The 12,516-nt window shown below is 47.2% G+C and overlaps 2 protein-coding genes across 3 annotated transcripts in view; one reads left to right on the forward strand and one right to left on the reverse strand.

Annotated features, from left to right (window-relative positions):
* The window catches only part of INPP5E (inositol polyphosphate-5-phosphatase E), a 15,123-nt gene extending 11,164 nt beyond the window's left edge, over positions 1–3,959 (forward strand). Inside the window, exons 10-11 of one of the 2 annotated variants that reach the window (XM_019510800.1) lie at positions 971–1,065; positions 1,788–3,959. In XM_019510800.1, the coding sequence (XP_019366345.1) occupies positions 971–1,065; positions 1,788–1,920 (228 nt within the window). In that variant the 3' untranslated portion in view covers positions 1,921–3,959. Of the gene's footprint in view, positions 1–970; positions 1,108–1,787 lie in introns of both variants that reach the window. The other variant, XM_019510799.1, reaches the window with a different exon arrangement.
* A 320-nt stretch (positions 3,960–4,279) lies between these two features.
* Positions 4,280–12,304, reverse strand: PMPCA (peptidase, mitochondrial processing alpha subunit). Its single transcript, XM_019510801.1, has 13 exons — positions 12,237–12,304; positions 11,954–12,165; positions 11,429–11,508; positions 11,077–11,159; positions 10,694–10,788; positions 9,973–10,073; positions 9,228–9,491; positions 8,776–8,868; positions 8,350–8,468; positions 7,750–7,840; positions 7,108–7,170; positions 6,703–6,847; positions 4,280–6,061 (listed from the first exon to the last, which is right to left on the reverse strand). The coding sequence occupies exons 1-13, from the start codon at positions 12,287–12,289 to the stop codon at positions 5,892–5,894; spliced, it is 1,569 nt and encodes a 522-aa protein (XP_019366346.1). The 5' UTR covers positions 12,290–12,304; the 3' UTR covers positions 4,280–5,891.
* Between the last annotated feature and the right edge of the window lie 212 nt (positions 12,305–12,516).

Below are 12,516 nucleotides of genomic sequence, written 5' to 3' on the forward strand. Positions count from 1 at the left end.
CCTGTTGCTAGCGTTGCAAGCAGGGAATCTGTTGAAGATCAGGGCTTCCAGCTGTCGTGGTCTGACGCAGAGGTGCTGGAGAACACCACCAGCTCAGAAACTGACCCCAAGACAGAAAGCAGGGAGCTGAAAAACTGCTGCCTTTTATGCATTTTTCTCTGGCCCTCCCCCAGAGCACTGGGATTGGAAGGGACCTCACAGAACGTTGACAGGTCACTGGCCAGCCACACGTGTCAGTCATGAAAGCACTCCTTCCCCCTCCCTCCCTTTACTTTCCTTCCCCACCCCCCCGGGAATCCAGTATAGGCAAGTCGAATATTCGACCCTTGTCGAATATTCGACTCACGCTGTTAATATTTGACTTCCGGTATTCAGTTCGACAGCTATTCAACCAGCTGCTATTCAATTCGACTTTAACTTTTCAAGGTCGAATATGTCGAATCGAATATTAAGTCGAAGCTTTGCACAGCCCTAAAAATCCACCCATGTGGCAACAAGCTGGTAGGGCTCTGTCCCACCACTGGATCTGCACTGGGCTGGGAACCTCCTGTGGACCAGAGTGGCAGACAGGGACTGGGCTGGGGGAAGGGGCCACTGGATTCAGTGGCTCCAGGTCCCCACCAGGTGGGAGATGTCATGTTGTGGTGGCAGTTATTCCTGTTTCTGGTGTAGTATGTCTTCTGTGCATGGTTTCACAGCCTCACCCCAACTGAGTGCTGTAGACAGGCAGTTATTTGGGCTTGGGACAGCAAGGGGAGAGAGGTGAGCATCAGTCAGGTAATTTACAGTGTGTTGTCTTCTGCCCCCAGGATCCCTGGAAGGGAGGCAACACCCAGGGTTCCCAGCTCCCAGGGTGAAAAATGCTTAACAGGTGTTTCAGACTAACACATTTATCTTTAATGAACAAGTGCCTCTCACCAGGACAGACATGCAAAGGAGAGCTATTAACCTCCTTCCATTCTGTCTCCAGGATCGGGTCATGTACAGAAGCCGTCACAAGAACGACATCCATGCTGTGAAGTACTCCTCCTGTCCCGTAATCCGGACGTCAGATCACAGACCAGTGTACGGCTTGTTCCGTGTCAAACTGAGGCCTGGCAGAGACAAGTCAGTGACCTGATTGCATGCCTTCACACATGGGCTGGTAGTGGGGTGTTCGTGGGATATGTCTGCATGCCAGGTTTTGTGCTCGGGTGTTTATAACATCACAAGAGCCCCTGTGATGGAATTAATCCCATACAGCTCATTGCAGTGTTCTCCGTGTGACACATGCGGAATCAATGCTGAGAGCAGGAAAAGCATTTAAACCCTAGATCTGATAGCTGGGATCCATGCTCTCAATCTCCTCAATCCTGTTGCAGAAGATAAATTGAGCTTGGTACAGTTTGCCCTGTACATGTTTCCTAGAAGGCGGTGTGGGAATGATTTCTGTCTGTCCACCCCAGGGGTCGTATTTCTCAAGAACTGAAATGCACCATGGGATCCTTTAGGATTCATGACACAAGAGAATTTACTGTCAGGCGGTCTCAGCTCTCTGATCTTAGAAGCCTGAGGCACATGGCTCAAGGCATTGAAATACAAGGGTCTTGAAACTAGGTAAGAGCAGTAGCTTTGTTTTGGGCACACTTCCCTTGTCCTCTGTCATCGCATCCCATCATACAAGAATGAGGACACACCTGAGTTGTTGTAGTGGCAAAGAAGCCAGCTGTTTCGCATGTGGTTAGGCCTGTCTCGGATGATGCTGCATGCAATGCCTAAAGGTAAGTAGTGGTATCTCCCTGTTGCAGCATCCCACTGGCAGCAGGGCAGTTTGACAGAGAACTCTACTTGATCGGGATCAAGAGGCGAATTACAAGAGACCTGAAGAAACGGCAGGAGCTGAAGGACCAAAAATCCAGCACAGTCTGTACTGTGTCCTGACCTTGGTCCTCAGCAGCGCACCTGTCCCAGGAGCCACAGGGAGGACTGCAGAGCCAGGTAACGGTTGTGGTGCAAGCACCAGCCATGGGAAGGGCTCTCTGTTGGAGCGCTGCTGATGGTCACTGTGGCTTACCAAGAGGGCCACAGATCTTCAGGACAGTTAGCCCTGTTTATTCTATCAGGTCACTTCTCGTGCCACTTTCTTGGCAAGCAGCAAGCTTCAGCTGGTTGATCTGAGGTTGGGCCAAAGACTGTGTAGTGGGTATACTGTCCAAGGAACTGAATTCAGCCAGGGCAGCTGCTCCAAGGGTATTTTAGTTCTATGTTTAAGTTAGTGCGGTCAGACCAGCTGCCCAGCAAACCTCCTCCTCAGAAGAGCACTGATGTGAGCTGGTGGCTGCCTCGCCTAGAGCCAAATGCACAGTATTTTGTACAATGCCTAGGGGACCGGCTGCAGAATTGGAGCAGTTTCTTGTTCGTAACATGTTTGCATTTCTTGCCCACTCCAACAACTTTGGGTGAATGTACAGTGATAAGGCCTTAGAGATCAGCATGTATTTTGTACTCCTGTTCGTTCCTAAGGGGAAAACGGCATTTTCAAACTGGCACACGCCCTTGCATAGAGTCAGACTTCCTGAGGCAATGTATTCATTCCCAAATGTGTTGATTCTCAGGAATGGGATATCCAGTCTCTGGCCATGTGCTTTCAGCCAGAGGCACTAACTGAAAACAGTGACTGAGGCATGGTTGGCATTTACAAATCCTGCAGGGCAGTTAGCCTTGAAGTAGAGTGCTAGAGAATGCTGCTAGGGAGATGGGGAAAAGGGATCTCTAACTGCTGGGAGATTATTTGGCAAGACTGTTGCGTCAGAGTAAGCACTAGGAGTCAGGTAACCTCAAGCCTGCTCCACCTCTGCTTCTCAACATGGGGAAATTTGTATCTTCTCTGTGGCTTAGTTTCCCAGTAGGTAAAGTGGGAATAGTTCATCTATCTGTAGAGTAACTTTCACTCAAGGCAAATGGTGCTGGAAGTGCCACTGTGACAGTGGTTAAATTATACACTACATTTAACCCCAAACAGCTTTTCATGGGCAGTTTGCATGGATTAATGGCTACTAATGGTACCATAACCCATCTTAATACATAAAATACAAAGTCTGGAGGAAACTCCATATAATCAGTAGATCTGTCACAGTCACTTTCTGCAATAAAACTTGGGATGCAAGAAACACATAAGGAACAAGTAACAATATTGTGTTAACTTCCAAACGGTTAGGAGGAAACGTGCTCAAGTGCTTTCCCCAGGTAAAGAGTAAATGCTCTGTCCTTGAAAATCCTCTACCCTCACCTACTTCTGTGAGCCATTGAAGTATCTCAGGATAGACTGTAACCAGAAGGAATTATTCTGGGACCAGTGCCTTAGTGCAGGTGATTCTTTAAAGGATGGAGTACAGGACTTGGTTTTGAGCACACTAATCCTAATCAAGCAAAGGATTCTGACCCAGGCGTAAGCAAATGCTTGAGTAGTCCTATTGCAGTCGCATCACTGCTCACCTGCTTATCTTTCAGCCTGTGATTAAACTGCTTTGCTAGACCCGGGCAAAGTTCACACCACCATAGTGGACTGAATCCTTAGTGTGGCTTTTCACACCAATTTAAAAAGCAAACTGGTATTCCCATGCAGAAAGCATCTTGTAAGGCTTAAGTGGAGATATGATGGGAAGTCTGACTCTGTCTTGGGTTCCAGCATTTCATGCTAAGCACTTGTTCCTTTTGTTCTGCATTTCTTTTTACAAATAAAGGACCAGATTTTTTACTTCTGCTGCTGCTTTGGTTTTTGTAACTAAGATGTGTTAAACGGTGGATGAGACTGGAAGTGGACCTGTGGGAATGATCCTGAGCTATAGCCAAGTTGTTCAGTCCTTTTCAAGGAGACTGGATGGTGCCTGTCCAGCAGTGGCTGTAGCTACTAGCTCCTCCAGGACCCCGTCTTCAGCATGACAGAAATGGGGCTGCCAGTCCCTGGGTGGAAGTCTCTAAAGCAACAGGCAGTTAATTCTTCATGTTAATTTGGTTGGAAAGAAAAAAAGGGAGAATAACAGTGGTGCACTCTAAGCTAAGCGTTGTTGCTGAATAGGAATGGACTTTTAGTCATGGCAGTGGCATGTGACTGCCTTCTCCATGGCCTGGGGCAGATCGCCTCATCCTACCTCAGCTGTGCAAATTTCTGCCTGCAGGGTGTATTTATGGATTACCTAAATCAACTGCCTCCAAGCAACGATCTGTTTAGCCAGCTCTTCTCAGAAGTCATTGGCAGACTGTCTAAACTGCAACAATCAGTTTCCTCGGTCACTACTTACACTGCTCAAGTTAAAGTCTTTATTTCCTTTACAAAGATGTGCACCACAACTGACAAGACAAGGCTGGGAATTGATCAAACTGTTTGTTCCAATGAAAGCTTAATTTTTCAACAGCAACATGGTGGGACAATTCTGCATGGTGTGGATTGTATGACTTCCAGTCATTTGATTGGTGTCGCATGGAAGAAGCAGAAGCTGCCAATGAGTGTTCTACTCCCGGGCTGACCACTGTTCATTTATGCACTAAGTTGATTACCGAGCAGCACCTGACTTCTCTGAATAACAATGCCTAGATGTGCCAGATGACTGTATAATGTCCAGTATTACACCTCCCCCTTTAATTGATGGTTCTTCATATGTGTAGAGAAGTTTGCTTAAACTTGTTACTATTGCACTCATGTTTTTCTGTAAAATGATGTCTCCTAAAAGACTGACTTATACAAGTCATCACTTCTTTACTAACCTTTATTTTAATTCATCTTAATTTTTCCTGTGGAAGCAGATAGTTTAGTAGAAGGCAGTTCTCCATTGGTAAAAGCCTGTCTATCCTTAACAGTTAATCTGTGTCAAACATACATGGCTGTTTCTGAATGACTTTCTGTGTGGACAGGCTAATCCTGGAATACAAATGTTTTATTCCTGTTCCTATAATCTGCTTTTAAAATAAAATAAGCTAAACAAGAACACTTATTCCAGGATAAGCGTGCCCATGTATGGGGTTATTCAAAAACAGCGATTGGGAAAGTTCTCCTTATGCAGACGTGTCTCAAGAACCTATTAGTTATGCTGCAAGGTCAACATAATTGTATATGAAGCATCTGCAAGACTTCACCCTTTATGGAAAAGTTCAGCATGACCAGCATAAGTGGAGATGGAGTGGTACAGTGAAACAAGGTACTCCTGATGCTACCTACTCAAACAAGACTGCAGAAACGATCATCAATATGGCAAGGCTTTTACAACAGCAGCTGATCTCTACAATGGAAGGGGGAACTCAGCAGACTGTTACAGGGACAGATTTTTCTAGAATCAGCTGTTCAGCTTCGTTATAGCTGTATCTTCTGGACCAGGAAATGTTAGATGAATAGTACTTAGAACAGCCCTTTCATCTGCCTGTGACACCGAGTTTGAATGGGAAAACGGGTGTGACTGGAGCCAGCCCAACCATGAAATATAACTCTACCAAAATCTAATTCTTTACCAAGGAGGGCCAAAGATTTGGAGTTATTAACCATCAGCATTCAAGCTGGATGAGGAAATAGTTCTCTGAATGTTTTCTCTGCTCCTTGCAGCAGTTTTATGTCGGTGGTTACTGCTCGCTCCGCTGCCACATTTCAATGTATGGTGCCAAGGGAAAGTCCAGCATGTCCTACCTTCTGCAGTTATTTATTCTGCTGGCCAAACCATCAGGATGGGCCTGTCCACCCTCACCATCACAAGTGCCTTCCATTCAGAAGATACGATGCAATCTAGTTTCAGCTATAGAGAAATCCTGTATGGCACAGGATACACAGAAATCATTGTTTTTTGCCGTGATATTATAATCCAGTCAATGTTGTGTTCAGATACTGGCAAGTCTCTCGTTCTGGACGGCACATGGGGATTGAAGCTTTACCGGAAGAGGCGATACATCCGGGGGAGTTGTCCGTCCTTACTGGAAAGTGCTGCTTGAATGTGCTCATACGTGGGCAATTCCGTCAAGTCTCCCAGCGCAGCCACTGCCGGTTTGTTCCGAAGCATTTTCGTGACCACCCTCTTGATGTCACCAGCTTTCACGTTATCTGCAGATATAAGCAAGAGTCATCAGCACTGCACTGTAAACAGTGACAAACAGCACTTCTAGAGTACTGGATGAGAGTCTTAAGATAGTCAAGTGTCTGGTTTCCCTTTTAAGCTTTGCTTAGTTTACAGATGCTTTAGACAGATGGCAGGAAGTACCACAGACTGAGTTTACAGACATCAAATGATCTTACCAATGGCGCACAGAGCCAGAAAGGTTTAATGGAGAAAACTGATAATCCATCATTAGGCGATCTGACCAAGGCCACAGAAAAATGTCTGCATCAGAGTTGAGACTGCCAAGCTTTCAGTCAGGCGTTAAAGACCTAACTTTGAAGTCAATGGACATTTTTTGGGTCAATGTTAGTGAGATTTGGAACTGACTGCATCACTACACAGTCTGTATACACTGCATGCCTTCAGCAATGAGGTGCCCCTTGCCTTGAAGTCTCCCACAGGCTGGGGTCCAAGAGCAAGGAGGAGCTTCACCAGACTGAGATGTTTTAGCAAAAGTGTAAAGGATCTACCATTTATCCTACCCTTGCTTTCAAGGGACAGCTGTCAGCAGGCTGGAAGCTGCCATTGCCACCTGAGTACCAATACAGCATGATGCAGTGAATGTGAAGCAGTAGGTTGTACTCACTGATGAGATCACAGAGCTCATGAGGTAGCTTTCTTGTGCTTGTGGCCAGCACTTGCCTTCCTACATCCTCAAAGATAACTGGCCGTGACTCCAGGTTCATCATCAGCATAGATTTCAGCTGGGTCTTTGCTCGCTCAAGTTCTACCTGCACATCACCAGGAAAAACCATTGACTGTGTTGGTTTGGTTTCAAGACTAGCAACTATTCTTTGTGCTGTACCACCCCACCACCCTCCAGGATGACCAGAAGGAAGGCCTGGAGTTTGCAGTGTGCTTTCCAGTAGGAACTGATCTGCAGAGGTTGCACAGGGAAAGGAAGGTGCTTGGTGAGCTAGTCGGGAGACTCTTCTAGGCACAAGTGGTGTCGAGCTGGGTCATGCAATATTTCGGTGGCCAGGCATCTTACCTCTCCCACTGTTCCTGACATTAAAACAAACTCCTTCGTAAGGATTTCAACCATTTCTCGGACCTGGAAAAACAAGAGAGTGTTAGAAAGAAAACCATCCTCACACCTGCTCCTTGTCTTTGAGATGGTTCTGTAGTGAGTGCCTGGCAATCAGCAGCACCTGAACTGCTACTGTCTCCCTCCTGTAGTACACAGGGTCCTAACTACAGCCCTGCATGGGCACAAGGGAAACATGTTGGTGCCACATCAAGGCAGTTCCTGTCAAGCAGGATGGGACTTCACCTCTCTGATGCAGAGCACTCCAGCTCTTTATGGAATTTGTCTGCAGCAGCAGTGGCAATTTGAGGATACATACGCCTCTCTTCCCAATATGTGATTAGTCAACTCCATGAGAAAATGGGATGACTGCCTGAGCTATACTAGTGTTGTGCAAGACGTGTGAATTGATGTACACTGGGAGTTGTGAAAGCTCCAGCCCTCATGTCACAGATTGCAGGTCCTGATGACTTTCAGTTCCCCACCATGTATAGAACCAATAAGCAACCTCTTGGCAGTGATATGACAAGAGCTGCTCTGTCAGCAATTATGTGCTGCAGCTGTTGTTTATGGATATAGGTCATAGAATACAAGAGAACTTTGTACCTGTTTAGGATCTGCACTAGCGTGAATGCATAGAAGGCCTGTATCCTCATAACTGTGATGGTAGGAGGTTGCATTATACATCCAGTGGTGCCTATAAGCACAAGAATATACAGGTGTAAGTGTCAGAGAAACAAAAAGCAAATGAGCCTGTTACCTCTCTGAATGCAACAGGATCATCAGCCTGAGAAACAGCAATCCCAAAGGCATGGATGAGAATGACCAGTTCCCATCATGAACATCTCCCTTTCATTTCCCCCAAAACTTTGCTACCTGCAGGTTTGTCTTTTACTTTCTTCCCTTCTACTTCTGCAGAAGGGACCTGTAGAGTGACAGTGTGCTGGACAACTGCACCAAATGGCTAGTTTGTGAGATCTCCTCCCACCCCTACCAGTTGAGGGCTGGACTGGGTACAGAAGGCAGGATTCCTGGTCCCCTTCTCCAGTTTAGCTCCAGACTTAAGCTACATCCACCTCCAAGAGAGCAACTGCTGGTGGAAAAAATGGACTAACTTTGGCTTGCCAAAGATGAGGCCTTCTGTGCAGACCCATCACAGAGAGGGAAAAACTTTCAGCCTTTCCTTGAAAGAGGAAACTAACAAACCTGTTGAGTACGTTGAGATACAGACGTGTAAACATGCCTTTGCCAGGCCCTCCAGCAGAAAAGGAGCCACCTCCTCCCATCATCATGTTTAACACAGCAAAAGGAATGAAGTCATCCTCCTGAGTCACGACAACAGAGGCAGTCACTACAGTGCACACTCAGCACAGAACTGACAACACTCAAACGTTACGTGAAAGAAAGAAAAGAGGAAAGTCCCTGGTGAACATGAGAAACCCTGCAAAATCGGCATGTGTGGTGCAAAGTCAGCCAGCTCATTTCTGAATATAGCAGACTCCGCCCTCCCAGCAGAACACTGTTGAAAGAGCTCCTTTTTGCTTGCATTGAGAGTTATACCATGAACAACAAGCTTGAAACAAGAAGAGGGCTGTCTGCAGCTACAGCAGGAAGTTCTGGGGAAGCACTTACCAAAAATGAGCAACTTTCCAGCCCAATCATGATGTGGGTCAGCTCAGGGATTGGAGTAGGGCCCAGGCTCACATTTGACATGTCTTTTTCAACCTGCCAGGGGAAGAGGAAAATTAGGCCTGAATTATGCCTGTGAACCTTGGCCTGAGGAGTTACAGAAATCCAGCCCTGCTCTCATACTGTCAGGCAGCCACCCTGGGTGCACAGTAATTCTACTGCATGTCCATAAACCAGGACCTCTGTAAACAAAATGGGCAACTGCCTGCTTAGATGGACACTGCAGCTGGTACTCAGCTTTTGCAGATATTCAGGCTGCTGCCTTTGAGTTTCCAAGTGCCTCTGTGTAAATGAGAACCTGTAAGGAATTCAGCTTGAGGATGTCCACATCTACTACTTTAATGTAACAGGAAGGTCCAGCCCAGGCATGGATTGACTCTGCCTTTTAGTTTTACCTTGATGATTCCTCCCGTGTACTGTGCAACTGATCTGTCGATGTCCTTGGATTTAGCACTGGCCCAAACTGGATTTACTCCCACCAGGTACTTCTTGGCACACTCCACCAACTGCTCATGCTCGATCCCAACCCCTGCCAGCACCATTCTGTCAGGCGTATAGTAGTTCTTCAGGTAAGAGTGGAGGATCTTCTGATCCATTTTCTCAATGTTTTCCACAGGGCAGAATCTGTTGAGCCCCACAGTGTTATCCCTGTATGCAGCCTATTAGGATTAACACACAAGCACACTTAGTTTAAAAAAAAGGATGCTTGTTCTCCAAAAAAAATATGATCTGAGCTTTCCTTTGCCCTTTTGCATTTAAGCAATGCTCCATCCTCTAACAGTAACAGAGATACAGCAAGAAAGGACAAACCAAGTATTATTTCCCTTGCAACAAAGTAAAAGATAGCAGCTGTAATTGGAGAGCTGGTTATAACTAGTTAAGTTTCAGGTATGAAATGCTTTCTCTGCCTGGACTTTCAGGCTCCAAAATCCATTGTCCTTTTGAGTCCAATGTATTTACTATATGTCGGAGATTGAGGGCTTAAATGGAGATGTCAGCAGCAGCATGCTCCCTCAATTCTAGCCCAGCCTCATTTAATCTGTTCCCTAAGCAGGTGCAAATTGTCACCAAAATTAATCCTGAAAAAAGGAATGTTTTGCAAGTCACACCACGTCAAGATATCACCCCCCATTAGCTTACCGCATGAATCATCTCTGTGAGCAGAGGCTCTGGATCAGGTCTCATATTCAGATCTTCCAGCTCAAACCGAACGGCCATTCGAGTCATCTCAATTTCTTCGTCTACAGCAACAAAGGAAACAAAGACTATGTACCACCAGGAAAGGAACAACCTCTTGGGGCTCTGCTGTACAAGACCATTGGGTCAGACAGCAAGGAATTCTCCAAGGTACTGCCCCTGCCCCAAAGTATGGTGCAATAAGAGTAAAGCTTATGTAAGCAAGTAAAGCTTTAAGGTTGACAGTAACAACCTGCCAACTGAAAGTGGTTCTGAGATGGGGCTCGATAATCTAAGGGAGAGACTACCATACCAAGGAACCAAACTCAGGGTCCAAGGAGATCCCCTCCCTTCCTATGTTTACAAAAGGGAGCTGTCTGAGTGCAAAAGCCTCTCAGTTCATCTTTGCAGAATGAAGCAGAGTCCAAAACAATACCCAGCCCATCTCCTTTTCTGAATGAAGTGGCAATGAATGTTAAAGACTGGCCAGTCTCGTAAGCAACCAGTTGGTATTTGTACTAATTTTCCATCTGCAACAATGGGCTGTTTGTGCCATTGCTCCAACATGGCAATAATTGTGTAATTTTTTTACATCGTCGTGACTTCATGAACAAGGATTCTAGAACTGCCTTGTCCTGCAGTAGTTTGGGCTCCTTGCCCAACGCAGCAACTAACACTCCCATACCTGATAACCTGGGCTGTAGCACAACATCAGCCAGTAAATTGACCACAGTGTCCAGACCCTTGGCCTCAGCTGATACAGCATACATGGTGGTGTCCCTGCAACGCAAACAGATGTGTTCTGCAATCAGTATATTAATGTAATAACAAACTCATGGCAAGTGCACTTCATGCTCAGTGCTTAGATCAAGGGCTAGGGTTCGTCACTGTTTCCATGTTTACTCTTGCATCTTTCCAGCAATTTGCCACAAACAGGGGACATATGTTGTTCGAAAACAGATCATCATTGTGACGGCACAGAAAAGGCAGAAGTTCAGTCACACTGCATCACCGTAACTTATCCTGACAACCGTTTGTGCATGGGATAAGGGAAAGTTAGAATTGTACCTCGATGCCTGACAGTCACAAATGCCTCCGTGCTTTTCCAAGGTGAGGAGTATTTCATCTTTGCTGCCAAACTGGGCTGTTGACTAAGAAGAAGAAATTAAGGTAAGGGATTAAGCATGTACATCTCTCATGCATTAATGTGACTGGGGACAAGGAAACACCCTTTCCTTCCTTCCTTCCTTCCTTTACTTGAAGGTAACTAGGTAGAGCCTGCACTTGTAATCCTGAAGTTGACAGGAAAACAGAATCAGGCCTTCTGAAAAAAATTACGGCTGCAAAAACAATTGAGTAGTCTTTGAAGAGATTTAAACAAAAAGTGTTGGGACTTTTTCCTTGCAGGCACAGTACTTACAGAGAAAGCCAGCTTTTCCAAGAAGTGTGAAATGCCACTGAGGTACTTGGTTTCATGTCTTGATCCGGAATTTATAAGAACTGATACGAAGAGCAAACATATTAGTATCTATTGGTACCATCTGCTGATTTTACAAGAGTGCATACAAGCAAACACCTTCTCTCGTTTTAAATCAGGAGAACTGAAGCACAGCAGATGACACTGAATGCTTAACTCCACTAGATTGCTATGGATTTGACTGACAAGTGACGTGTTACAGCACTGCCTGACTCGAGTCTTGTCCAGACACACAAAGCGGCACCTCAAACTCATAGCAGCTGATTACATTCCCGTGCCTTGCAGCGGGATGTCATGCCCCGAACGCAGCTCTGCGAAGCATAATTAACTTGTGGTAGTTAATTAGACGTGTCCCCCTGACTATATCCCGCAATCCTCATGGGGCGTGGATGCCCAGTCTCCGTTTATGGCGCGATCCACCAGCCAGCCGCGCTATACATGTAACACATACATTATACAGCCACGTACCCCCGACGGTGCAGAACTGCCCAAACTTGTTCTGCGAGGCCACGCGCAGCCCGCCGTCCAGCGCCGTCACCCGTGTCTCGAACTTCTCCTGCCCGTCCACGGCGGCGAAGGCGGGCGCGGGTAGGCCGGGCAGCGGCTGCGTGAGGGGCACGCCCGGGTAGCCGCCGCCGGCGCCACCACTGCTGAACTGCCTGTAGACCGCAAGCCCCGACCTGCGGGGGAGAAGGCGGGTCAGGGCCCCGGAGGGCGGGACGCGGCAGGGATCGCGGGGATCGGGACTCACCTCCGCATTGGGCCCCACGCGCCGGCCCGCAGCCGTACCATGTTGGCCGCCATCTTGCCGCCCACTTCCGCCCGGCACCGGAAGCGCGTCGCTTCGCGGGAGCCGCTGATTGGGGCGGAGCGGGGGAGGGTGGTGGTTGGCCAGCCGCTTGGGGGCGGAGCGTGCTGAGGTGAGCGGGGCCGGTCATGGCGGCCCGCGGCGGAGAGGCTGGGCCTGAGGTCGAGCGTAACCCCTTCTCCTTCTGCGAGTTCCTGCGTAGCCAGAGCCGCGGCGCACAGGT

The sequence above is a fragment of the Gavialis gangeticus genome, unplaced genomic scaffold, assembly GCF_001723915.1.
Source record: "Gavialis gangeticus isolate Ggan-Ray unplaced genomic scaffold, GavGan_comp1, whole genome shotgun sequence".
Taxonomy (NCBI): Eukaryota; Metazoa; Chordata; order Crocodylia; family Gavialidae; genus Gavialis; species Gavialis gangeticus.

Coding starts and splice junctions, on each gene's coding strand:
- PMPCA (XM_019510801.1), bottom strand. CDS start 12,289: ATGGCGGCCAACATGGTACGGCTGCGGGCCGGCGCGTGGGGCCCAATG. Junction 11,160..11,428: donor TGGAAAAGCTGGCTTTCTCT/GTAAGTACTGTG, acceptor TCTTCTTCTTAG/TCAACAGCCCAGTTTGGCAG. Junction 6,062..6,702: donor TGAGCTCTGTGATCTCATCA/GTGAGTACAACC, acceptor TTATATCTGCAG/ATAACGTGAAAGCTGGTGAC.